A 25462-nucleotide genomic window follows, 5' to 3' on the forward strand; every position below is an offset into this window, starting at 1 on the left:
CGCACCTTTTCCCGAGCATCGACACGCAGCGTTGACTTGGTCGTCCTGGGCTCCTACCTCGGTATTTCTGGTGCACGTGAGCGTGTGTGTGTATAGGGGCGTTTGGGTCGTGTCACCTGAGAGTACAGGACGAAGAATGTGAGAGTGGAAAGCATATCCAACGAGGCTCCTTTCAAATTTTGATCCAGGACCTCGTGGATGAAGATCAAGTACTTCCGTTGTTGACTACGTCTGATTGCCTAGAAAGAACGGGCTTTTAAGGTTGATCTTAAGGTTCACAAAATTCTGAGGTCCACGTAACTCCTTGGATGTTGTGTTACCGCACCCGCGTGCGTGTGTACTTCATCAACATTTTCGCTGAACTGTACCTCCTTAAGTCACAACCACCCTTTAGCCAACGTCACGACGGAAGCGATCCTTCGCATAGGTGAAGGGTGAACTAGGGAAAGAAAGGACCTTTCCGGTACTTCCGCGGATCCTTCTCGCGCACGGCACGCGCTCACACTCACAGCCCCCACGAGTTGTGTCCCCGCTCGGCACGTGGCAGAGTGCGCCTCCTACTTCTCTGCACGCGCCGTCCCACTTCCGGTGTCATAGGTGCGCGCACCGGTAAAACGTAAATGCTAAATCATACGTAGGCAAAACCCCGGCCTGAACGACAAAATCACAAAGTGAACCCAGAAGGACTTCCGCCCGAATCACGGCGGAAATTTGATGCCCGGACCCCGACGCCGACCGAACCCCTTTTGCTTTGCGCAATGGGAGGAATAATTTGTTGCCTTTCGTTTTGCCCGATCTGATACAGTTTTGGTTGGTGACTTCGGCCTGAAGAATGAAGGTAACGCCTACCTCAAGACATGGGTGGGACCTGATTTGGATCTGGAACGTGCACGTTACAATCGTTGCAGATTTCTTCTTCCCTATTCGCATGCTTTGTGTTTGTCGATAGACGTGTTGGACTGAGTCCTCACTTATAGCAAAAAAGTTGGACTGATAACGAACTAAATTTCGAAGGATGTTTCACCAACCACGACTTCGATTGCGTTCGAATCAAGTACATGCTGTAAGTATCGATGGATATATCCATTTCCCTGGTGAGCTCTAGCGACTCGACGGTTCGATCCATTATTCCGCGCGCAAAGACAGTCCCAAGTCCCGAACGAAAACGGATAAACCCTGAGACCCCAAGCGAGCAGAAAGGGTCCAGCCTTAATTTCTGCCGGCTCATCCTCCACTGGATGTCCCCGTCATGCTTTTCTCTCTCTCTCACTCTCTCCCTCGCCCTTTCTTGCTCGTCCTTTTTGTGGATCTTGCTTTACCTCCCGCTTGAGGCTTCAGCTGCCAATCTTCCCAGCGCCTGCGCCCGAGGTAAATACGAAGTCGAGTCGAGAGTCTGGCTGGGTCGTGTGCCTCGGCGTTCGATGGCACGCTTTTCTTGACATCGATGGCGGAGGGTGTTTGAGGAGGATCGAGGACCGAACATCGAACAGAACAAACAGGACCACGATGATGGTGTTGATGACGGCGACGATGACGATGATGGTGATGATGATGCCCGATTCCTTTTTTTTGTACCTTTCTGGCTGATTATTGTTTTGCTTCCTTCGTTTGCTCGTTCCTACTCCTCGGGGCTTAGGGTCCTGGGTATTCATGGGTGTGTGTGAGTGTGTTTGTCGCTGGTCCCTCCATGCTTTGCTTAACGCGTCCTTTTTTACCGTGCTCCATTGTGTACGCCGGCTAGCACTTATTTCTGGCCTTTTTCACAATCTCTCTCTCTCTGGGCTGGTGTTCGGTAGGGTTCCCCAAACGATGTTCCTAGTCCCGAATTTTTCTTTTGCGTGTCCACAAGGGTGCCCCTTCCTGACAGGACCCGGAGTTTAGTGTCCCGTTCTCGGGTGCCCAGTCAAAAAGAGAGTCGGTAAAAGTATAGGCGACTAAACAAAGCCTTGGATCTTGGAGGACTGCGTATATCCTTTAGAGCGTCGATGAAAGGCTCAGCAGGATTCTTGAATAAACATATTCAGACTACGCGTCTTTGCTTGATTTTCATTCCCGATTGCTAATCCAATTGCCAGCGCGATTCTCTTGGTTGTCCTCTGCGTGTTAAAGCGTTTATTCTTATAGGAATAGAACTGATTTATAGCAGAAACATTTTCATTGATGAAACTTGGCTTTGGAGAAAAAGCAAACGAAGTATCCCAATAGTTCAAAACTTCTGACAGATAAAGAATACCCGGTTGACAGAAATTGACATTGTTGCTGGTACTATGTAGTTCCAGCAAGAGTCCCAGCAATCTGCCATGGAAAAACTTGCTGGTACTACATGACAGCTGCAAAAAATTTGAATTTTTGTCAACCGGGTAACACAATATAATATGATATTCCTTTCAATTGACATTCGACTGATAATTTGGTGGAGACGTCATTCATGAGTAAAGGATCAATAAGTGTGGTATTGCAAAACATATCCCAGACATCTGGTTTGATTCTCTTAAATCAAGAATTAAGACGTCTTCAAATGGAGAACACGTTGAAATATTAACCTAGTCATTAGCTCTAGAGAACTCTTCAGAAAACGTCAGTATCTATCCATACCGATAGCACCAAATCATGAGTCGTTGCTCCAGAGCCTGCTCAAGCGACTTCACGTTTTGCCGTAAGTCGTGCGCCAAACACAACGATCCCCCTTCCCGCGACCACGCCACCTCTCCCTCCTCGAGCAATCCCTGCATTGTCGCCCCTGTATTCAATTTAACGTCAAGAGAAAATCAACCAAGGTACGCTAGGACCCATGAGTCCTGTGGAAACTCCGCGCGAGGGTTCGTACTCGCCATTGTGTGCTGTGTGTGTGTGTGTGTGTGTGTTGATAGGCACAGCGAGACAAATCTCGTTCCCGAATCTCGCACAGGCAAATCTCTCCGCAACCGCCGCAACCCCGCGGGACAGGACCTCACCGAGGCCGGTCTAACAAACAATTGGCGGAATTTTACGTTCCCGAATGCGGCCGGGAATACCAACGGAACCTTAGCGGCGCACGTCACCTTGATGAAATCGTGTGAATTCCACCATCTGTGTGCGTGCGTGTGTGTGTGTGCGCGGCTATGTATACGTCCTTTTGGGAGTCGAGCGCGCGAGGGGTTCCGCAGAGGGTTTCGGCCTCGCACGCAGGGGTCCTTGATTAATGTTTCCATGCGCAGCGATCCCTTTCCTGTGGCCGAGTTGGCATCGGGCGAAGCTGTCTCTTCCTGGCGCTCGCCGCATTTTCTTTTATTAAAAAGCATGTACATATTTTCCATGCCAGCTTAGACCCTTCGCCGATCGAAACCGGCCGTGCCCCCGGTTTCCCTCCGTCTCCTCCGGAGGCTGAACGAATGAAATGTTTGCTTAGGGAGAGCTGTACGGTAAGCCGTAGCCATGGTAGGTTCGATGAAAATAATGTAGATTTCCGATTAAAGCAACTGTTTTCGGCCGTGCCTGCTTTAGCTTGTTTGAGCAAAGCCAAATTATCTGTGTCTACTGAACAGAAAAATGCATTTGAACAATCTTTTATAAAAGTACTTCGTTGGTTTTAGTTTTGTTTTCAATGTATAAATCCTTTATTGGTCATAAGCAAATTACGTTTACAGCCTAACGGTGAAGCGATAATTTTGAAGCTCTCCTTTTTCTAACATTTGCGTATACTTTCGACATTATGGCGCTCATTCTTCCTCGTCGTCTACGCAAAATCTCCTTGCTGCTCCTGGTTTCTGGCATCTCGCCAAGGCAATCGGGTAATAAATTAGGTGGTTTTCCTCATAAAATAAATACTACACATAAACGTGATAAACAATTGGGTCGTTATATAGCTCTATGTACACACGGGTTTCGGGCGTCAATCGTTAAGGCATCGTTTTCCAGACCTGCCGGATCGCGGGAGTTGAAGGTTGAGGGTTGGTCAGTTAGATTTTCTTCGATAGAGAACCACACCGGGTATCGGAAGTTGATCGTAGGAGTTGATAGCGATGGCAGCGCGTGATGGTCTTATCGGGGCCTAGTCCAGAATGCTCTGGTGCTGTTGAAGCTGCTGCTGGAGCTGCTGCTGGAGCTGCTGCTGGATCTGGAGCTGCTGGCTCGTCTCGATCCAGCTGATGAACGCCGGGTCCTCGGTGAGGTCCGCTTCGTCCTCGAGCTCGGACTTGATCAGCATCAGGTCTTCGTACTGCTGCTGATCGAAACCGAGGTCTTCGCCGGCCGTCGTTGGAAGTGGCTTTGGCTCCTGATGCTGCTGCTGCTGTTGTTGTTGTTGTTGTTGTTGACAGGAACCCACTTGCGGGACGCACCCAACCGGTAGTGCGTGATAGAATGAGTCGACATCGCGCTTCCCGTCCGAGTCCGGGGTGAAGTTACTCTGCGGCGAAAGCGCGAGGGCCGACTCGCTGAGCTCGTCGTCGACGTCCTCCTCCTCATCCGCGCCATCCTCCTCGTCGAGCAGTAGCTGCCCGCGGGTCCCGGAGTCCTCGCTGAAGTCCAGCCCGGTGGACGACTCCAGGTCCTCGTCGTAGAGGCGCTCCGGGTCGAGATATTGGAACGTGTTCGTACCCGGAATGCGCATGTACTGATGCCCGTTGATGATGGTGATTTGCGTTTGATCGAGCCCGGCCTCCAGGGGGCCGGCTTCCATGGCGTGGCTTGCGACTCCCGCCACCGGACCGCTCGGCTTCCCGATGACACGCGGCTTAATGGCAAGGAAGAAGTTCGTCGGATGGCCGACCGGCTCCGGAGGCGGCGTCGCCGGCAGCTGGCTGTCCCTCGGGAGTACCTCGTCGGTGAACGCTGCACCGGAGCACTCGAGCAGCCGCTCCAGGCTCTTGATGTACTCCACCGCCATCCGCAGCGTCTCCACCTTGCTCAGCTTCTTGTGCATCCCGCGAGCCGTCGTTCCCGCCTCGAACGCCTCAGCAATCTCGTCCGGGATGCGCTGGCGCAGGGCCGCAAACCCGTTGTTGACCTGCTGGACCCGGTTGCGCTCGCGCGCATTACGACGCTCGACCGCCGAGGCGGCACCCTTCTGCTCCACGCCCGAGTTCCGCTTGCGTCCCTTGCCACCGACAACCCCAACACTGCTGCTGCTGCTGCTGCTATCCACCGACGGTACAGCTCCGAACATCTTCTCCCGCAGCAGGAACTGCACCTCGGCGTTGCGCCCTCCGGTGGGCATGATGTTGGCGGCGCTGACGTAGTTCCCCAACGGCAGCTTGCGCTTCACCAGCTCCTCGGAGGGCGCGTGAGCGGTCGCGAACGCTTGGTTCTCCTTCAGCTTCATCCGCTTCAGAGGGTTGAGCGAGGTGACGAGATTGCGCACGGTGATGGTCGTGCCGGTGGGCTGCGGTCCCGCCGCCGACGGTCCGGACAGCATGTTGAGTGGAGCGTTGACTGTGGTTGCACCGAGGCACGAGGGTGGACTTCCTCCAATTCAGCAGCGATCGTCTTCAGGCACTCAACATCGAAGTCTCAGTCAACCAGGCGTGTGGTTGGAGATTCTCCAAACTTGGACATTCACTTCCGACACTGGAACTTATCACAACACCACCATTCACTGCGTTCGGTCTGAACTTCTGGAAGATGGACGCTAGATAGACCGCTTCGAACGATTCTCGAGGCTCCGGGAGTGGCACAACACTGGTTCCGTGTGCTGCCGTCACCGTGGCTGTTTTTGTTCTGCCTCGGTGTCGCGTGCCCAGCGCTACCTTCCTTGCTGCGGCAAGGGCAGGCGTCGACCACTTCCCCGGGGGAAGAAAAAACACCCGGCCTCCGAGGGATATTAAATAATACCGGCGCTCCCGATCAGCTGTCTCCTTTCCCGAGGCCCACGAGGGAAACTATACACGGGAATAAAAAATCCCCACACACATGCACACACAACTGATGTGATCTTTCCCTTCATACCTATATGATGCAGTGCCTCCCGTTTTCCCTCACTACTTTTGACTGTTATTATATTTATCCTTCATCTCTTTCACGTTAGCTTCGTTGTTGTGGTCTTTTTTCTTCTTCTTCTTCTTCTTCTTCTTCTTCTTCTAGAATGTCGCACTCCTGCCGTGCCAACTGATGATTACTCCCGGTACACAATCGACCCCGGTGCTGCACTTATGTATGTTACTTCGGTTACGTACAGGGGTCCTTGTTTCTGCTGACACTTTCTGTTCCCCGCTTCGCTCTCGTTCTCGTCCTTTTAGGTAGGACCGTTTCCGCGACGGATCACGAGATCCTGCCTTCCCCATGCCCTTCGGAAGTCCCCGCCGCTTCCCAACTGTGTGTACTTGCAGGTCGATGGAGAATAAGCGCGACCGTACCGCACGAGGGGTTTGGAAAACGGCGCACAATTCCGGTTCACATCGGCGTTGCCCCTTTCCGGAGAGATCAATCCAAGTCACGATCGGGAGCGCGCAATTGCGTATGAGGTCTATGTGCCTAGACGCAACGGCAGCAAGCCAATCGGCAATCGAGCTCTATGTGAACTGTAGACGGTAAATGCGGTGAGGATACGTCTCAGCCAGGTTCCAGTGGCCGGAACTGAAATAGCGGTGAGGCTCTTTCAAGCAATCTAATGGCTTCTAATACATAGGAAGTTATTACTAAAATATCCAACTCGCTGAAGAAATGGAACAAGCAACTTGAATGGTAAGTAACCATTTCAATTTCGGCAAAAACTTAAAATACCATGTTCTAAGCTGGAATATCTTTGCTAAAACATCACAAATAAGCTAATAATCATACAGTTTTCTTAAAACTGATCAAGTGAGCTTAGGTAATTATGGCATACGGGGTTCAGGACAGCTTCCAAACTTGTTTCACGCGTAGTTTTCTTGAATTCTGTTGTGAAACGAAGGAGTGAAGAATGGAAACTGGCGTTGAATTGAGGAACCGAATTACGAACTGTCTTGCAAAGCATATTCAGAGCGAAAAGTTGGTGACATAGTCCAGCGTGTTATCGAAGAGGGCAGAATAGTCCACGAACTGTGAGAAAAAGACTACTACAGACAGTTTATGAAAGAAGAATAGTCAAAAAAGTGCGGCAAGAACCAACCGCCAGTACTCCAAAATTAGCTGAAGAGAATAAAACGCATCTACTAAAACTAATTATGATATAATTTAAAGGACATAGTTAACGTAAAATGGAAAACCTCCAAAGTACACAGTTTTGTTCTTTTTCAATCTAGTATGAGATTTGTCTGGGCGCTTCTCGCATGTCGAGTGTTATAGGAATCAAGATTTGATCATACACCTCCAACCGTTTATGATTTGAATTTCAACTGTTGCTAATTCACCCCTTGGCTTGAAACACTAACTTTCAACCATGTTGTATGAAAAAAAAGTGTACCAAAGAGTCCGTGTGTGTGTATGTCTCTCTACTGCCTGGGGTTGTCCTTATCAGCGCCAGCGATCTCGATGGAGGCCCGAAAGGACCCTCTCGCGCGGAGTCGATGAGTGTTGCACGGCCTCTTCAGGCTTCCAGCTTCCATTCGGCCGAAGTGGTACTCGCGTTCTCCCACATTAATAGCGCTACACACATACACACACACACACATTCGGTGACCCAAAGGACCTGCTTTGCCAGTTCGACGGAAGCTCTTGAACCTTCGTTACATCGCACGGCGTCCCCGTGCCCTCCCCGTTCCTTCGGCGTCGCGAACTAGCGAGCTTCACCTTCATCCTCGATGTCGCCGGAAAATCACGCGCGCACTGCGCGGCTTCCTTTTCGAGCGTGGAAGATTCCGCTTCTTTGCCGCGAGTGGGATTACGAGTTTTCGTTCTGTTCGCCTTTGCTTTTCAGTGCACCGATTTTTTTTTTGTTCGTTTTTCTCGTTATTATTTCGTTACGATTAAATGTTTAACCCCCGTTGCAACTGCACTCCGCTTCTTGGAGGAGTTTCTTGGCTCGTTCAGCCGAAGGAAGCGGTGCGACGTAAGTGGAGGGAGAGTGTGTGGCAAAAACGATCGAAAGCAGAAGAAAAAAAACCCTCCGAAAAGACACAACCCGAAAAACACCGATGATCGATGCGGCAGGAATCAGGATCAAGGATCTCCCGGATTTTATGATTTTCTCTACTTTTTCCTTCTATCATTTGTGTGTATCTTCTTTCCATTCCCGTGTTTCCCTTCTCCCGCCACGGTTGCGTCCCCGTGTCAATTTTTATGGGATCCTCCCCGGTTGCCGTTCGCCTCGGCTCCCGGGAGATCCTTTTTCCTTGCGTACGTTGGCCTACTTTACCCCTCCGCCCCTTCCCACCCGGTCCCGTAAGAGCGTCGTTCGTTTGTAGATAAGATTATTGTGAAAAGGAAAATCCGTAGCGTTCGATAGAGCGTAAGTAAGTAAACGGACAAAACGGAAAGCGAAGCGAAAACGTTCGTTAGAGGGAAAAAAATGCAAAGAAAACGATCTCCAGGAGTTCAGCCGAAGTGCGTAACGCGACAGCGAGAGTGGAAAAATGAAGGCACACGAGGAGGAGTCGGTAGAAGCAGAGGACAACAACGGAGGAAAACCGTACATCATAAGAACATAATAGACCGTCGTCGTCGCACGAGAAGGAAAAACTGATTTCTTTCGGCTGGAATACGTTGCATAAGAACTAGAAAAGGGATGCGCACATCAGCACAGGGTAATCGACAACGGTATTGCGCGGATCCGGGACTTTTCCTCAAGTGAAAGTGAACCAATAACGGTGCAGATCGATGCGAAGGTAAAAGGTAGCGGTAAAGAAAGGTTCTTTGCAACCCAGACAAATAAAAAAAAGTTTGTCGATCGAAACAGCCAACCAATAGACCTTGATTTTTTCACAACCTCGCGCATACAATCGAGAACGTGATGCATTTATTTTTCCAATTGGAAATATAACACCACAACCGTTCTGGTTGGAAAGTTGAAAAATAAAAAAATAAATTATAAAACAAACCGGAAGTACAAACCCATCATTGCGCGGAGAGTCACGCATTTTCTCGGATGCAAGTGACGATGAAGTACAGGCATTTTCAGCAAATTTGATCGTTTTAATTTTTACTTCAATCTCTTGATCATCGAATGTTCTTGCACTAATTTCTTTAAATGTAAAATTAAATATTTGATTTGGTTTCGCAAATTCAGTGTATTGTAAAGTGTTAGCTTGAACTTATTTTACTCTTCGTCCTCTTCTGCACTTGCTATTGTGTCTTTCGAATCACTTTCTTCTACATTAATTCCCGTTCACTAGTTTCGTTTTGCTTTTCTTTTACACATTTTCTTACAATTTCTACAATTTGTTTTGTTTTTTCATTTCAATTCATTCAATAACAAATGGACTATAATTTGTATTGTTTTATAATTTGGTTATCTACTTCTATACAGGCTTAAGAATTCAGCCCTCGACAGAACAAATACGACTTTCCAATCAGTAAAAGGTAATGATGAAATAATGGTACACTTATTTTTAAAGTACAGTTTCAAGATTGGTGTGAAAAATGCTGTACCGATTTCAGGCGACAACAGAAGAACGGCACAAAAAACGGCCCATTCTTGACCTGTAGCAACGCGAAGCGTATGCTTCCGTCTCGCGTCCGCATCTTGGCCTCCGTCAAACGTGATGGGGTGCGAGTGTTTGGATTTTGCTTCGCAGATGCTTCGATTTCCATTCACGCATGTGCATTTCCGTTTGCTGGCGTTTATTTTTTCATTTTCTTCCATCCGAGATATGCATGTGTACCGCTCCTCCGGTTGGCTGCCAAAAACCTCTTCCACCGAGAAAAATCAAACCTTCGCTGGGGTAGATTTTCGCTTGGGGAATAGCGGACATTTCTGTGCCATTCTACAATCATTCTAAATATATCATCAACCCGAGACTGACCGGACAGTTCTGACTGCCTTTTCTGGAGGGAAAGGGGAGGGGGATAGTTGGCTCACCCCGGGTCGGAAATGGGTCAAATAGCTGGCGTGCCCAACGTGAGTCAAAGGCTTATATGGTTTGCCCGATTGGGTTTATTTTTAATTTCGCGCAGGTTCTTCTCTTCCAGAAGGGCGCGTCATTGTTTGATATGATGAGTCAGTTTGTTTTTCTTTTCCTTCGCACACAACATCGGAGCCAAACGTGGCGTCAGTGTTAACATCTGGGCGTCTTCTTGTCGAAAAAAAAAATCGGCAAAAAATTGCCAAAAATGATAGTGAGCTAAATCGCAGTCAATTTATTTACATAACTTCATAAAATCAGCGAACAAATTGTCTATCAATACTTGAATTGATTCGTAACTTCGTTTCATAAGTAAATAAACTAGTTTAAGATTAATATAAGTAGCAATAAATTAGTATGTAAAGTGTTTCAAGCTTTAAAGCTTTTGTCTAACGTACTTGCTTCTATGAATTTGTGCAGAATAACTTCAATTTTGTCAAATTAACCCCTACAAGAAGAATCTTCTGGTGTCAAAACTACATTTTGAAACGCTATTTTAAAATATCCCATGTTCAATCAAACGTTTATCCACTCCTTTTTATTCTTAATAGATTCGTAATGTTATTTTTTTATTTTTTCAGAATCAAATCAAAATAAAGATCTGTCAAGTGGGAATGCGAGGTCCCGTTTGTATGTTTTGCCTGCAAATATCTTACGTTCAATCGTGTCCAATCGAACGAAAAGCAAGATACACTGGTAGAAAATACTTGTCATTCGATTTTGAGGCTGCGCAACACGTGACAAGGGCGGGCAGGATGGGATTTTTTTTAATTACCCAACGCTGCATAAGCGACGCACAACGCCATATGTTGAGCAGTCGACGTACCGAGTCGTACGAGTTCGGGCACATGTGGCCCAACCTGGCCGTCGTCAGTGTCGGCATGGTAGGCCCGAATTTCGTAAACTATCTTCGCGACAACCGCTTTCGCCCATCCACGTGGTACGCACACATCCGGCACGCATTACGCACCCAGTAACCGAACACCAAACCTTGGCTCGCGCATTCAAATGTTTCCCACATGTGCACGAGGCTCGAAGCTGGCCGCGCGAGACCGCAGTCACAATAAACGCTGGCCAAGTGACAAACGAAGGAGACATCAATAATGGAGCGATGGAGAAAAGATGCTCGGAAGAAGAGTCACTCCGGTGCGTAAGTTTTGCGGTAGGATGCAGTTGAACCTGCGCCCGTGACGAGTGACGTGACCGTTTCCTGGTATGGCACCCATTTGGACGACGACAGGCGGACAGGCTCATCCATTTCTGGGCTCTTGGAGATCCTTGGCGAATGCTTCCTCTTTCGGCCTTTCTCGGAAAAGTTAGCCAAGCAACATGTGACGAGATGAATCCGCCGGGACTCGTCTCGAAACCTTGGGTACCCTGAAACGGGTCTTCCAGCAAAGTGGACCAATGCTGCCTCTAGTCCTCGCTCGTAAACACAGTGCTTTGCACAGTGGTACAGCACAGAGGAAGTGAATTTACTGGTTTTTGGAAAATGGCATCCGAATTGACCCATCCAAAAACATTAAGAAAATAGCTTTGCAAAGAAAGTCAACACCACAACATCGGGCAAATAAATAAAACCAACGCGGATTGGTTTTGTGATATTTAAAATCTATACCAAAGCCTGAACAAATAAATTGCTGAATGGCAATCGGTACCTTTGCCTTTTGACACGTTGACTGCCAAGCGTTTTTAGCACCAAGCGTTTCGCTTTTTCGAAGTTCTTTAGCGTTTTAGAAATCCAAGCAAAGACTAAGCGTCCCAACGAATTAGTTTCTAATACTACTATAGTTCATATGTTGCATTTTCATTCATCTATGGAGTACAAAATTTTTAGAAGTAATGATAGCTGACTATCAAAAATGTTGAAACAATTTCGCACCCCCAAAAAAGAACAAATCCAATGATTTTTCACTTATTTTTCCTTCAATAATTAATTTATACACTATACCACCAACTTTAATACTGACTGACGAATGATAACAGTGGACTTTTCTTCTCTGGCCGTCAAACTGTTATCTTTGCACCTTAATGTCCACCCCATTTCCCACTGTGTGGCACCAAGACGCGCGAAAACCCTTGTCACACAACATCATAGTCCGTTGGTTTCCCGTTCTCTGCAAGTTAGGGATACAGTGCAGTTCCGAAACCACTCAAGACACAGACGCTATCTATTTGTTTAGCAATGTATTTTTATTTTTTCGTAACTTATGTTCATAATCGTTAATTATTATTACTTTTTCCACAACTTTGATTATTTTGAGATTGGTTTTGTATTACTTTTAGTTTTGGATCGCTTCTTGTTTCAAATAACAAATAGCAAATAGCTAATTCTTTTCAAAAGCTGATTGGTTGGTTCAAAGTCATCTAATTAATAGGTCAAATGTACGTATGTTTGACAGAAGGCAACAACGGATTGAAGAAATTATTTTCTCTGATAATGATTAAGGAATTGTTATTGCATCATAAGCAAACACAGCTGTCAAAGCGACTAGAAAAATGGCACAAAATCCATTACCAAACAACCGGACAGATGCGTTACGAGCACGTTCACGAGTGTTGAGAATTTTGTCAAAGCAAGCTGGCCAAAGAGGCCACGGGTCAGTTCGACCCAAGCACGGTAAGGTGAAACCCTACGACTGCGAACCGACTCCCGTCTCAAGTGACCGCCCGGAGGCGGGTTCCCGAAGGTGCCAGACTCGTGCCCCCGGTGTCCAGTTACTGGCGCAACAGCGTCGGCTCATTAGCGGACGGGACAAGACACAAACACGCGCAGTCGCCATTTCCACCAGATCCGCCCGGAAGGTCGGCGTCGGCGTCGCTGTTCTTTGACCTAGGATCTTGCATCGAAGCGCTTGTCATAAGTGGTTTCAAGCGATCACCTCATCCCCAACAACGATTGCTTCCGAAACGTCCAGCTGATTACACTTCAGTTGTTGGAACCAGGATACGATCCAACCAGGTCCAAGCTGAGGAGGACTCGCGGACTGCGCAAATATATGTGCCAGGCGCGACGGAAGCGGCCAACCGACCGTTGAAACCCAAGACGATGCGTTATGCCCGTCTCTTTCGCTCTCTTTCTTAACCTACCTCTTCATCCTTGAAAATGACAGTCGACGGAAATGCGGTTTGTACAAACTTCCTGCCGGCAAGGAAGCAGCACTCGGGCTCGGGGAAAAGCATCCCACTCGCACAGTGCGTCTCGAAGCCACCAAACCAACAGAAGCTTCGGCAAACGAAACGAAAAATAAAAGTCCGAACGGAAGGCGGCCAAAAAAACCGCAACCAAAGCTAAAGTTTACGCAGGAGTGGAACGTCGCTTCCGGATGGGTTCGGAAGGCGGTTGCTGCAGCGGTCTTTGAAATAAAAGAGATGGCCCTAAGAAAACACAACGGTTTAACACAGGAGAAGCTATTTATCGATCAATTTCGAGCAACTCTATTTTAAATTATTTAAATAACGGTTTAACAATGTTCTTAAAAACAACAAAAAGAAAGCACTCAACCGATTGAATTTTTTGTTTATAAAATTAGTCCGAAAATGAGCTACCAATATCAATATAAATATGACTTCACGGCGTAAAGAGTATATCCTTTTAAAAACTAAGAGAGAACTCTCTAAGCACATCAATACAAACATCACTTTAAAGATAACGGTCGATTCAAAAATTAATTGTCAAAACAAGTTTTATATGATCCAGTTGAACTTAAAAGGGAACAAATGAAATTACTTTTTCATTTCATTGCACCTTCTAACACTCCACAAACAACCGTTGCCCGGTCGGAGCGGAAGTGAGTCAGCAGAAAGGACATTAAAAACAGATAACAGCAAAACGAAATAAAAAAAAAAACCGTATGTTTCGCTCGATTGATCACCCTCGCGATCGCCTTAAAGAGAGAGAGTGAGAGAGAGAGAGAGTACAGGGCCGGTAAAAATCGTCAGGACATCCCCCCCATTCCGGGAGGAGTGGAAAAAGAAAACCAGGACATCGCAGGAAATTAGCGGGCCCTTCCGGTTCACGGCCGAGTTGAGCGGGAAATTGCTGGCAACGGCGGAGCGGTCGCGCACCCGAAACGCAATTACGTGAATGTTTTGGTTTTTCGGAACACACACACAGGGGTTCGGAAACACCGATCGCACTAGAGTTTCCTCTAACAACCTTGCTCAATCGTGTATGACGAGGGCTCGGTGTGGCTTGTTGTCCACTATATATATAAAATAAAAATACCTTTTCGAAAGGGCTTGCCTGCGTCGTTGTACATATGAAGGACTAGCGGAAGGACTCGTATAATATAGACGCCCAGTACGATCCGTCTCAGGATGACAGTTTTCGTAGGAATCCCGCATGATGCTGCACACAGCAGAGTAACATTAAATTACAGGTCCTTCGCCTACACGCGCCCACAATCCGACGAGGTCCTTTCTCCCCGGGACGTCCTTATGAAGATGTCCTAGCTGATACGCGTATCCACCATTGACGCCTGCGGTTATATTGATACACATTTATTATTCTACCCTTCCGAGAGCGGCCTGTGCTGGGATTTGCGCTCGCTGGAGTTCTGCTACCTTTCCTATCCGCCGGAGATACCATCACCACTGACGTCTTCCAAGGATTGGTGACATTCGTCCTCATCCTGGCCTGGTCTGGGAAGGCCACAAATGGGGACGAATGTCCAGTGCCTACCGCAGAACAAAAAAAGGAAAGGATCACCCCATTTCCCATGATCCCGTTTGTTTATCTCGATCATCATCTACGGTAAACCTTTCTCTTCGCGTCCCGCTTCCACTTTGTTTTGGTAAAGGATTTGTTTTTACCAACCCCCTTGCTTTTCCCTCGTCGCCTCGCAAACGTTGAACCATCGCAAAGGCGTTCAGGAAATGGAGAGTTTGCTCCAGGATCGTAAATCTAATCCCGTCCATCAGAAGCTCCGGTGAAAAACAAAAACACAGGAGTAAAAAGGGGAAGGAACCGAGGTGGGACAGCCGGGCTTATCCTTACGGCACCGAGCACGAAGGCACAACCCATCGCAACCCCCGAAGTGCTCGAAAAGATGATCAACGACGGTGGAACCGACCGCCCCGAAAATGGAAATGCAAACCGTAAACCAACATCAAATATTAAAACACGCACATTCCTCGGTTACGTCAAACGTTTCTTCCCGGTTTTTTCTCCATCCGGTCCTAATGAGATGACAACGATTTGTTTCCATCACGCCTATCGCAATGTTTTCATCGCACCACGCATCCCACGCTTCGTAGGCTGGGTTATTTTTGCTCACCAAGAGGTTTAAACATCAAGAGAGGGTTGTTTTCTTCGGATGTTTTCTTGATAGTGCTGTAACTCTAATGCAAAACAAAACTCTTAAAACGAGTTGTAACTTTTCCTAACAGTCAAACACTTTCTGAGCCGCTTTCAAACCATCACTAGCTCAATTATCTAAACACTTAACAGCCAGTTTTGATTAATTTTTGTGTTTTGACAGCTCAAAAACGCAATCCGAAGTCATTCATTTGTAATTAATGTAAAAATGCATTGTTTTCTTCGGATGTGCTGTAACTCTTCTGCAAAACAACACTCTTAAAACGAGTTGTAACTTTTCCTAACAGTCAAACACTTTCTGATCCGCTTTCAAACCATCACTAGCTCAATTATCTAAACACTTAACAGCCAGTTTTGATTAATTTTTGTGTTTTGACAGCTCAAAAACGCAATCCAAAGTAATTCGTTTGTAATTGTCGTGAAAATGAATTGTAAAGCTGTTGTTTTGGACTTTATTTATAAACGTCTGACGTATTTGAATAAATTCGATTATTTTCTAGATTGCTTGAGTTCTAATGAAGCTTTAAAAACATTGTTACCGAATTGTTTAAAAGTAACCAATCGATGAAAGTTGCTGTAATTTATTATCCTTTTTATAGCATACCAGGTTTTGGTAACATTTCATTTACTTTCTGCTAAAAACATTACAAAAAAAAACTAAAGCAAACATAAAAACTACGTAAAAGAAGATGGAGAGTGTCGAAGGAAGCGCAAAGCACTCCATTACCAAAACCTTGGGATAAAAACCTGATCAATTTGATCCTCAGGAAGCGATCAACAAAAACCCAAGGACGATCAATCGGAAAACGCTTCCGTGGAATGGCTTTTTTTCCCCCCCTGTGAGGAAGAAACATTTCGAGCCGGTTTCCGGTCATCCGAAACCGCTCCGTGATCCGCGAGGGACCCACGCACGGTAGACGGTATGACAGCTTCATCCTTCCCAATCTCCTTCCGTTTCGTTGTATCGGTAATTTTCGCTCCGTCAATCCCATTTCACTCTCCGAATTGTTACAGAATTAGGAAGGTTTATTTTACTTCATTGTTTAACCTCTGTACCTTGCGTGCCCAGCCAGGTCCCTCCGTGATTGGAAAGGATTGGGTCTCGGGATACTTTGTTTTGTTTGTTCCCATTTCTGCGTGATCCCGTTTCGGAAGCAAACGGATAATCCTAACCTTACCAGCTCGGTCAGTCCCCAAACTGCGATAAGCTGCCTTAGCCTTGTTTCGTAACATCCCGTCAACAATCGCCAATTAGTACCATTCGGATGTCGCCCGCTTACAGAGCCGAGGAAGGGAGAGCGAGAGATTGCCGGGATGAGCTGGATTAGCTGCGTCAGGGACAATCCCGAATGAACTGCTTTCCCGTGGGTTTCGTCGAGTGGAAAAGGGGTGAATATGTTGATGGTCTGATCCTGTTAAGTCGCTTAGGCTAGCACACTGGGTCTAGGGGATGGGATGCGTCGACGACAATGACCTTGTCCGGTTCGGAAGCTTCATAATTGCGGGCGTTTAGGCAAACCAATGGTGGCATGGAACATCGAACTCCTGAAGTGGAACGCAGAGGCACAACCTCGGGCCCGGGTCAGGCGCGGCCTGGAACCAGGGTCAATCCTCTTAACCGGGGCTAGCGGGTGGTGGTTTGGCCCGCGTACGGCACAACCGACGCCAGCCGTAGCAACCAGACCGCAGCGTACTCGATTGTGATGTAATTTCACGGATGATCTGTTCCCTCCCCCGTTCCGACTGCCAGGTTGTCTGGGCCAGCTGCGTTGACGGCACTGATGATCCGCCACCGCACGGCACTGGCACAGGTTCGTACGTGCCGTCGCACAAAGAACCGACGATGCCTCAACTCGCGACCGCACGTGCTTCGAGAAAGGCGAGAACAAAGCCGCTAGAACCGACAGAAAAGGAAGGAGAGGAAATCCCGCCCGGTCTTAAAGCCATAAGAAACGTCAAACCACGTAAGTTCTACACCCGCTTTCCAATCCTCAAGACGCGCGGCGATGTATAATCAAAGTGTTAACCCGTCTAGACCGACGCACACTTTCATCCTAGGGTGAGGTCACGTGCCACACGTGACGAGGGATTTGTTTGCCAAAATTTGCTCCGAATCAATCCACTTCCCTACCCGGACAAAGAACTGGAAAGCGACCGAAACGAAGTAAGGCTTAGGAGATGGAGAGAGAATCGCATACGCAAACTGGTGCCCTTGAATACTCGGATCAGACGTACGATTCGTTTCCGTTTCTCATGCAAATAGTCAAACCTAGAGTAACCTGCGTCCCTATAACGTCTCGGCGCTTTAGTTGTGGGTTGAACCAAATGGTCCCAATCCGTCGATGATGCCGCTGCGCATAAATTTCGCCATCGCCCTTTGTGAAGGGGCTTACGATCCCAATTTCCACCCTGGAGCTAGTGTTGGCTACGATATCGCGTTCTATAATCGCAAGTAGCTAGTTGCTGTTTTGCGCAACAAAGCGAGAAGCTAACGAAAACCATGATTGAGATTCTTGAGCCCTACGAGCTACATTTACAGAAGAAGCACTTTAATTTTCTACGTGTCTCAATAAATCCAAATCATGTCGATATTGACATTTATAGACAGAGGCAGAGCTGTATTCTAATGAAAATTATACACAAAAACACTGTTTTTTTTTGTTTACTTGTTGTTGATTTAAAAATAACCTTCCTCAGAGGGTAAAAAGTGCAAACTTCCTAAGTTTCGGTGGCGAGATTAACTGTTACCATCTACTACCAGCTTTTCTGTACGAAGTCCTGAGTAAACTGAACAGAAGTTGTACGACTTCAATCGTTACATCGAATCATTCATTCGGTAGAGGGGGGAGAGGGTAAAAGGATGTCACGAAAGGACTTAACCCCGTGCGTCTGTGTGTTTGTGTGTTTTTGTAGATGATTTCATAAGCCCGACGGTGCATTGCGATGCGTGAATGCAGCGGAATACGTTATGAGCTACGACTTAAATCAGCGCCGAAGAGCGAGTGAGCGAGCGCCCGGGGTCAAGCGGCCGGTGCAACGCCACCTTTGTCGATCAAGGGAAGGTAGAAGCAGCAGCAACAGAATGACTCGAAATTAAAAGGGCGAACCAATTGCGAACGCCCCGGTAAGAAGGTCAGGAGCGTATGCTAATGTCCGGCCGATTGCGTTGCTAGTTTCGCAAGCTCCAGCGATGCGAAATGAAGCGCGAGCAGGTTATCACCAATACCCGGAAAGCAGGAAGCAACTGGATTCCCCGGAATGGTGTTCTAATCACCTGTTTCTATTACGAGTCCTATTGCTGGCGTCCTAGGCATCCGTGAAAATATCAATCAACCTTGCAATATGAGGGAACCAACCTCAAAATCTCACGGTTCAATATGATCGTACAACGTCACACCTTACGTAATACTTTCCTTAAGACTTATGACACCTAAATCCATGATGATCTAATATAACAACATTAGCTGCTACACCCTTAAACTAAAAGAAGTCCTATTCCTTACCACTTACAAGTTCAGTACAAGTTACTCAAAGACAATGAATTATTACCCACAGGTAAAGGGTTCACTCAAGACCAAATACTTAATACCAGATGATCTACTTGAACTTAGCGTAGAATAGCTTTGCAGGTGGTTATAGTTACCATCGCTGGTTGATAGAGGAAAGATTCTTCGAAGCTTTGGTTGCTCGATGCATCGTTTGATAGCTGGGTGTAACGCTAGAACAGCTCTACGGATCTCAAAGAGCTCGAACGCCACTAACGCACTGCTCTCGAACGCCACTCTGCGCACGCCGACAGTTCGATAGGTAATCGCTTGCGATCGATGTACGGTAGGGCCGAAAAATGGTGACGGGTTCGAAAATGGAAAGAAAACACCAAACACCAAAAACACCTCAAAGATCAAAGAACCTGCCTGGTTCGCACCAGGTCCAGGCCGATTAGAACTTCTGGCAGGCGAAAGGGAGGCTATCTGCGGCGCTGTACGCATAGCAGACGCGTATACGGCACGTTCGCCAAACCTGATGAATAATCATTGCCATTTACAATTTGATTAAAAGTTTATTGCTACAACAGCACCACCGCACCTCCAACACCATTGCAGTCTGTTGCCGACTCTCGTCTTTTTGAGCTTTTCTTTACACCGTGGTTTATTTGCGGATAGAGTGCTAGTGTTTTTTTTTTACTTCGCTGTACCACCCTTACAGGTCAGACTGCACCGAGAACGCAGCAGTACGGGTCGGGTTGGTGCCTATTATAAATACTTCGCTCGGTGCCGACAGATAGGCAGAGCAGCAGTTGGTACCATCGGTGGTGCATCGCAGTGTTCACATATCGCTCCTTATCCAGCGCTAGTGCAGTGTCGAAGGTGTTCAGTTCAGTGCCGATCTTGGAGAGTGTCGCCTGAGGGTGTAGATCCTGGGAGTAGAACGCGTCCGGAGTCAACAGCATCTTCCACCCAATCAAACCAGAATGAGTTTCGAAACCATCCCGGAGCGCCTTCCGGTCGAGGGTGGTAGTTGGGTACTGCCGGTGACGGTGGCGACCGTGCTGGCGCTAGCGGTAGTCGCACTGTTCCACCTGTGGATGCAGACGCGCCGCTACGTGAAGCTGGGCAACATGATACCGGGCCCGGTCGCCTATCCGCTCGTTGGCAACGCCAACATGCTGCTCGGCAAGTCGCACAATCAAATCATGGAGAAGGCGATGGAGCTGAGCTACATCTACGGGACGGTGGCACGCGGCTGGATCGGGTACCACCTGGTGGTATTCCTCACCGAGCCGTCCGACGTCGAGATCATCCTGAACAGCTACGTGCACCTGGAGAAGTCGAGCGAGTACCGCTTCTTCAAGCCCTGGCTCGGTGATGGACTGCTCATCAGCTCGGGTGACAAGTGGCGCTCGCACCGGAAGCTGATCGCGCCCGCCTTCCACCAGAACGTGCTGAAGACGTTCATCGACGTGTTCAACGACAACAGTCTGGCGGTGGTGAAGCGGATGGCTCGCGAGGTAGGCCACGAGTTCGACTGCCACGACTACATGAGCGAGGTAACGGTTGACATTCTGCTCGAAACGGCCATGGGCTCCAACCGGACGGGCGAGAACAAGGAAGGTTTCGAGTACGCCATGGCTGTTATGAAGTAAGTTCACTCCACTCACCCTGTAGATAGTTCACCCGACTTGCAAGCTAACGTATTCTCTCGTCGATAGGATGTGCGATATTCTACACAAGCGTCAGCTGAAGATCCACCTCCGTCTGGACCCGCTGTTCAATCTGACGGGCGTGAAGAAAGAGCAGGAGCGCCTGCTGGACATCATCCACAGTCTCACCCGAAAGGTGGTGAAGCAGAAGAAGGCAATCTTTGAGCGCAACGCGGCCGAGGGAAAGCTCCCGACGCCCTCGCTCTCGGACATCATCGGCAAGGAGGAGAAGCCGGGCGAGAGCCCTGCCTTCATCTCGCAGGGTTCGATGTTGCGCGACGATCTGGACGACAACGACGAGAACGACATCGGCGAGAAGCGGCGGCTCGCCTTCCTCGACCTCATGATCGAGTCGGCGAAGGGTGGCGCGAACATCAGCGACGAGGAGATCAAGGAGGAGGTGGACACCATCATGTTCGAGGGTCACGATACCACCGCGGCCGGGTCCAGCTTCGTGCTCTGCCTGCTCGGCATTCACCAGGACGTGCAGGAGCGGGTGTACGCCGAGCTGCGGCAGATCTTCGGTGACTCCAGCCGCAAGGCCACGTTCGCCGACACGCTGGAGATGAAGTACCTCGAGCGGGTTATCTTCGAGACGCTCCGGATGTTCCCGCCGGTGCCGATGATCGCGCGCAAAATCAACGAAGATGTGCAGCTCGCGTCGAAGAACTACACCATCCCGGCCGGGACGACCGTCGTCATCGGGACGTACAAGATCCACCGCCGGGAGGACCTCTACCCGGAGCCGGAGAAATTCAACCCGGATAACTTCCTGCCCGAGCGTACCCAGAACCGGCACTACTATAGCTACATTCCGTTCAGCGCGGGTCCACGCAGCTGCGTCGGTACGTTGGAGGCATTTGCACACACACACACACACACACACACACACACGGCTTACTCCTGACTATCACTTAATCACTGCTCCTAACTTGTTCATCCGTAGGGAGGAAGTACGCCATGCTCAAGCTGAAGGTCCTGCTGTCCACGATTCTCCGGAATTACCGCGTCCGGTCGAACATTACCGAGAAAGACTTCAAGCTGCAAGCGGACATCATCTTGAAGCGCACCGATGGGTTCCGCGTCCAGCTGGAGCCGCGGGTGGCATGAGAGGCAGCCAGCCACCACTCCACTCTGCGACGGCGACACTCAGTCACAGCCATCGATGAGATAACAGAGAAGCAACAGCCAAAATAAATAAATAAACCATGTCGAAACTTCAAAACCTGCCTTCCCAATTGAGTTGTACCGTCGCTCTACGGATGAAACAATATCGCCCTGATCATCCTTTAGATACGCATTGGGTTCAAACTCGGCGAATAGATTGATACTACCTGCGCTAACTCGCCGCGCTGGTTCATTCGAACGTCTACGAAAGGATTAGGACTGTGTCATCTTATCTCCCGGCTGGCCGAGATGGACAAGTTCCACTTGACTACCTGCCGCACACGGACGTTCGGTTCGCAACTACAAGATCACGGCACCTGTGAATGGGAAAGATCGCAGACTTTGGCTACCGTTCAAGCGGTAGCGGAGCCACCCGTTTATCTTAAAATGTGTCAAAATCCATCACTTAAATCCATTTGCACGATGCCTGCTTAGCTCGGCAGAAAAGGGTAGCCGGATGCTACAGGCAAACCATTTTAATGACCGCTCTTTAAGATAGCGCGCCGAACCAAGTTGGCATCAATCCATTCCCCGAATCGAGTAGCCTTTTAAGATAAGGTGTCGTCAAGGGTGGACTAAACCTTTTAACACAAGTCTACTTCACTCCATTATTTATATGAACATCTTTTTTAATACACCCCAGGAATGTGTTCTAATGTTTTCGGAAAGAATTATGACTACGTCGGATTTGGGTTTGGTTTTGAAAACAGTGAGCCGGGGAGAATGTAAGGTTTACTCGTATAGTTCCCCTCCAAAAGGAATGTCACGAAAGAAGTAACAAACAGCACATTTCGAGCTCTTCCTTTGCGAATTTACCACAACACATGTATCGGTGACATCGAGTTTCACGATAAGAGATGAAGTTTGACACTTTTTTACGACTTCGTCTTGCGCCCAAGAACGTAACCTCGATTCTTCAATTGACGGTAATGCAAACAAGAGCTCGCTTTCCGCCCACGACGCGAGTCCTAGTTTGTTGACAAGCCGGGTGCCGGGAACATCGATCACCGGAGGTGTGAACCCCCTTTCCGGAACGGTTGTGTCAATTTGCCTTTGATATTTCTCTCGGGACAGGTATGGTACACCTCCTCCCCAGGACCGCACCGCAGGTAAACAACACACGGGACCAGGACCTGGTGCGCAAGCTAGTGCAGCTCAAGCTCTTATCAGTCTTTGCGCGACCCCATGCAAAGGCAAGGGTACTGTAAGGTCCGCTTCTCCTATAGGGGCTTATTTCTTCGCCCGAACCGGCAGTGTCGTCGGGGGTAAAGATCCCGTACCGATGAGGAAATCTTCGATCGGGTTTTGATTTGGGTCGAGCCGAAGACTTGACACCTGAAGCCAGACTAGGCATACCATTTCCAATTGAATTTCGGTGGTATACGGGACTCCAGGACACGGTGCCGGAGACCTCCACGGTTCGCCATGTTCAGCACGCAGCGCCTAGATAATTGAGCAGCTGGATCAATCACCTTTCAGCGGGTGGGTTGATTTATAGGTACTGCGGGGGCGTATATCTTGCGATACGATAAAAGGAGCCTCTGACACGAGCTTTCCTATTTGCTCGCTTTCTCCACCTTTCTAGCGCAGTTAGCTTTATCAAAGTTACATCTCGGGGCGTCACACCCGGTCGGGGATGTTTGGTAGAAATCCTTTTGCTATCGTAACATGCACTGGCCACCTTCGCACCCCAGCAGCGATCTAGACCTCAGCTAGCTCAAGTACTATGAAAAACTCTCACCCGCCAGGTAGGGGCCCGTGCATAACGTCACATTTAGCTAGAACTTGCCTGGTTTTGCAGTCTCATAACCGAGACACAATCACACACTCCCCCGTTGACTTTCGAAGAAATCGATTTGACATCAAACTGCCAGACACAGCAAGACAGGGACCTGGTTTCATCGGACGGAAATTATAGCCCCGGATGCCACGTGTCCGTTGGTTCCAGCTGGGCATACAGCATGCGTGTGTTCTGCTGCACGATCACACTATCAATGGTACGCGACCAGCTGTTATCTTGAACATCCTCGAGTCGAACAAGACCGTAGACACGATGCACGATGACAAAGAATGAAGACACCTATCCAAGAAACTATCGCCCTGAGACATGGCAGAGGAAGACCTAGATTCCTGCAAAGTTTGTATACGATGAATCAATTGTCAATCTGGTTTCCATCTGAACGATGACTTCCTGTGCCGAGGCGATTCTCTGGTGGTCCATTCTACTGTTTGACGTAGGTCTCAATTAACGACCGTCCCATGGCTCAATTTTGCATACAGAACAATCAGGTACAAAACAACCCAGCCCATTGGCATTGGATGGCCACCTGGAAGGTAGAGCACACCCCCGTGTCATCTTCCACATTGTTTTGGTCTCTTTAGGGTTTTGTTTTGCCAACACTGGCCTTTTGCTGTGTTTACGATTAAGAATAGAATCTTCTCCTCTGTCGAGATGAATGAGGCCAGATAAACGGTCCAACGGGACACACTGGATATGGAACCAGCGTCAAATAGCTAGTCCTAGTCCAGTCCACAGAACAGCACACAATTCATCGAAAAAAGGATAGATGTGGACATAAATTGTAGAGCCTCATTCGTTCGCCATTCGATAGGCGCACAAAAGGTGATAGCGTGTGGTGGTTCGCCAAAAAAAAAAAAAAACCCCGAGCATAATTGCTCGCCGTGGTGTGCCACACGCCAGGACATTCGGTTGGGCACCCTGGCGATCGACCGAGGACATTTGTTCGGAGTTCGATCGAGAGAAGGTAACCAAAACAGAACGCAACACTCCGCTGTGTGGTCGTTTACACTGTCGCTCTCACTCCATCCTTACCTTTTTTTTCACCCATACCTAATTTTCCAATTCGTGGTAAGTAATTCCGGACCAATTCGTCTCATCTCGCATCGGCGGGTGGTACAGGGACTGACATTGGCGTCAACTGTCACCGGATTGATTTGGCACGATGGCACAGTGCTGGAGCTGTGCGACGAACAAGGAAAGCTGTGCTGTGCTCGTGCTGTGTGTACTTTTTGCTTAGAAACTTAATAATAAAGCACAACAACATGTTCCAGATCGTATCAGGGCTATGTTGACAGTGGCACATCCAAGACATTATGTCAAAAAAAATCTATAGTCTAGCAACGTCTGTGGTCACATGAAGCAGCGAACCACCAGCGACGCATCCTGAGCGGCGACCACATGAGGTTTTTCAAATCAAGATCTCCAGATAACCCGCAGACTGCAGGCCAAAGGTGAGGAAGATGTTTGGCGCATGCACCTTCCCGCCAACGCATGTGGTGCGTGTGTGACTTTCCACTGGCGTACACGGACGATCGGCGTTCGCATTTATTTCATGTCATCGACCAAGCAAAAAACCCAAACACACACACACACACAGTTTATCGACTTTACCATGGGTCAACCGAGGCGCACGACAAACGCAAACAGGAGAAATTCCAAGGGCGTACGCCTGACTTCGGGTTTTTCGGACTCATTCCCGTGTCAATATTTGCAGAACACGAATCCCGAGGTGCGTTACTCGATGAATTTAAAGCGCAAAAAAAAAAAATACTCCCGGATACTTGATAAAGAAAGAGCTGCACGTTTACACAACAAACTATACATTCGAATGCCGTACAAGTTCATAAACCATTGCAGTAAGTTTCGTTTTCTGTACATAGGCTTCCCACAACACAACTTCACAGCAAGCGAAAACCACATAAACCAAAATAATGAATGACACTCTATCGCAGAAAAGTGTAACAAACAGTGGAATGAAAAAAAAAAACAAATATCTAGCGGAAGTAGAGCTCAACCCG

At 48.2% G+C, this 25462-nt stretch overlaps 2 protein-coding genes across 2 annotated transcripts; one reads left to right on the forward strand and one right to left on the reverse strand.

Annotated features, from left to right (window-relative positions):
• Positions 1–4030: 4030 nt before the first annotated feature.
• LOC131290636 (uncharacterized) lies at positions 4031–5395 on the reverse strand. The gene is made up of 2 exons (XM_058319798.1): positions 4325–5395; positions 4031–4252 (listed from the first exon to the last, which is right to left on the reverse strand). The coding sequence occupies exons 1-2, from the start codon at positions 5393–5395 to the stop codon at positions 4031–4033; spliced, it is 1293 nt and encodes a 430-aa protein (XP_058175781.1).
• Positions 5396–19747: 14352 nt separating this feature from the next.
• Positions 19748–21586, forward strand: LOC131290566 (cytochrome P450 4g15-like). The gene is made up of 3 exons (XM_058319724.1): positions 19748–20415; positions 20486–21321; positions 21423–21586. The coding sequence occupies exons 1-3, from the start codon at positions 19748–19750 to the stop codon at positions 21584–21586; spliced, it is 1668 nt and encodes a 555-aa protein (XP_058175707.1).
• Positions 21587–25462: the final 3876 nt, after the last annotated feature.

The sequence above is a fragment of the Anopheles ziemanni genome, chromosome X, assembly GCF_943734765.1.
Source record: "Anopheles ziemanni chromosome X, idAnoZiCoDA_A2_x.2, whole genome shotgun sequence".
NCBI classification, from domain to species: Eukaryota; Metazoa; Arthropoda; class Insecta; order Diptera; family Culicidae; genus Anopheles; species Anopheles ziemanni.

Bases quoted from the DNA above. Each gene is read 5' to 3' on its own strand.
- LOC131290636 (XM_058319798.1), bottom strand. From the start codon at position 5,395: ATGCTGTCCGGACCGTCGGCGGCGGGACCGCAGCCCACCGGCACGACC. The intron at 4,253-4,324 runs GTTGGGTGCGTC...CAGCATCAGGAG, and splicing joins CATTCTATCACGCACTACCG to CCAAAGCCACTTCCAACGAC.
- LOC131290566 (XM_058319724.1), top strand. From the start codon at position 19,748: ATGAGTTTCGAAACCATCCCGGAGCGCCTTCCGGTCGAGGGTGGTAGT. The intron at 20,416-20,485 runs GTAAGTTCACTC...TCTCGTCGATAG, and splicing joins TACGCCATGGCTGTTATGAA to GATGTGCGATATTCTACACA. The intron at 21,322-21,422 runs GTACGTTGGAGG...GTTCATCCGTAG, and splicing joins GGGTCCACGCAGCTGCGTCG to GGAGGAAGTACGCCATGCTC.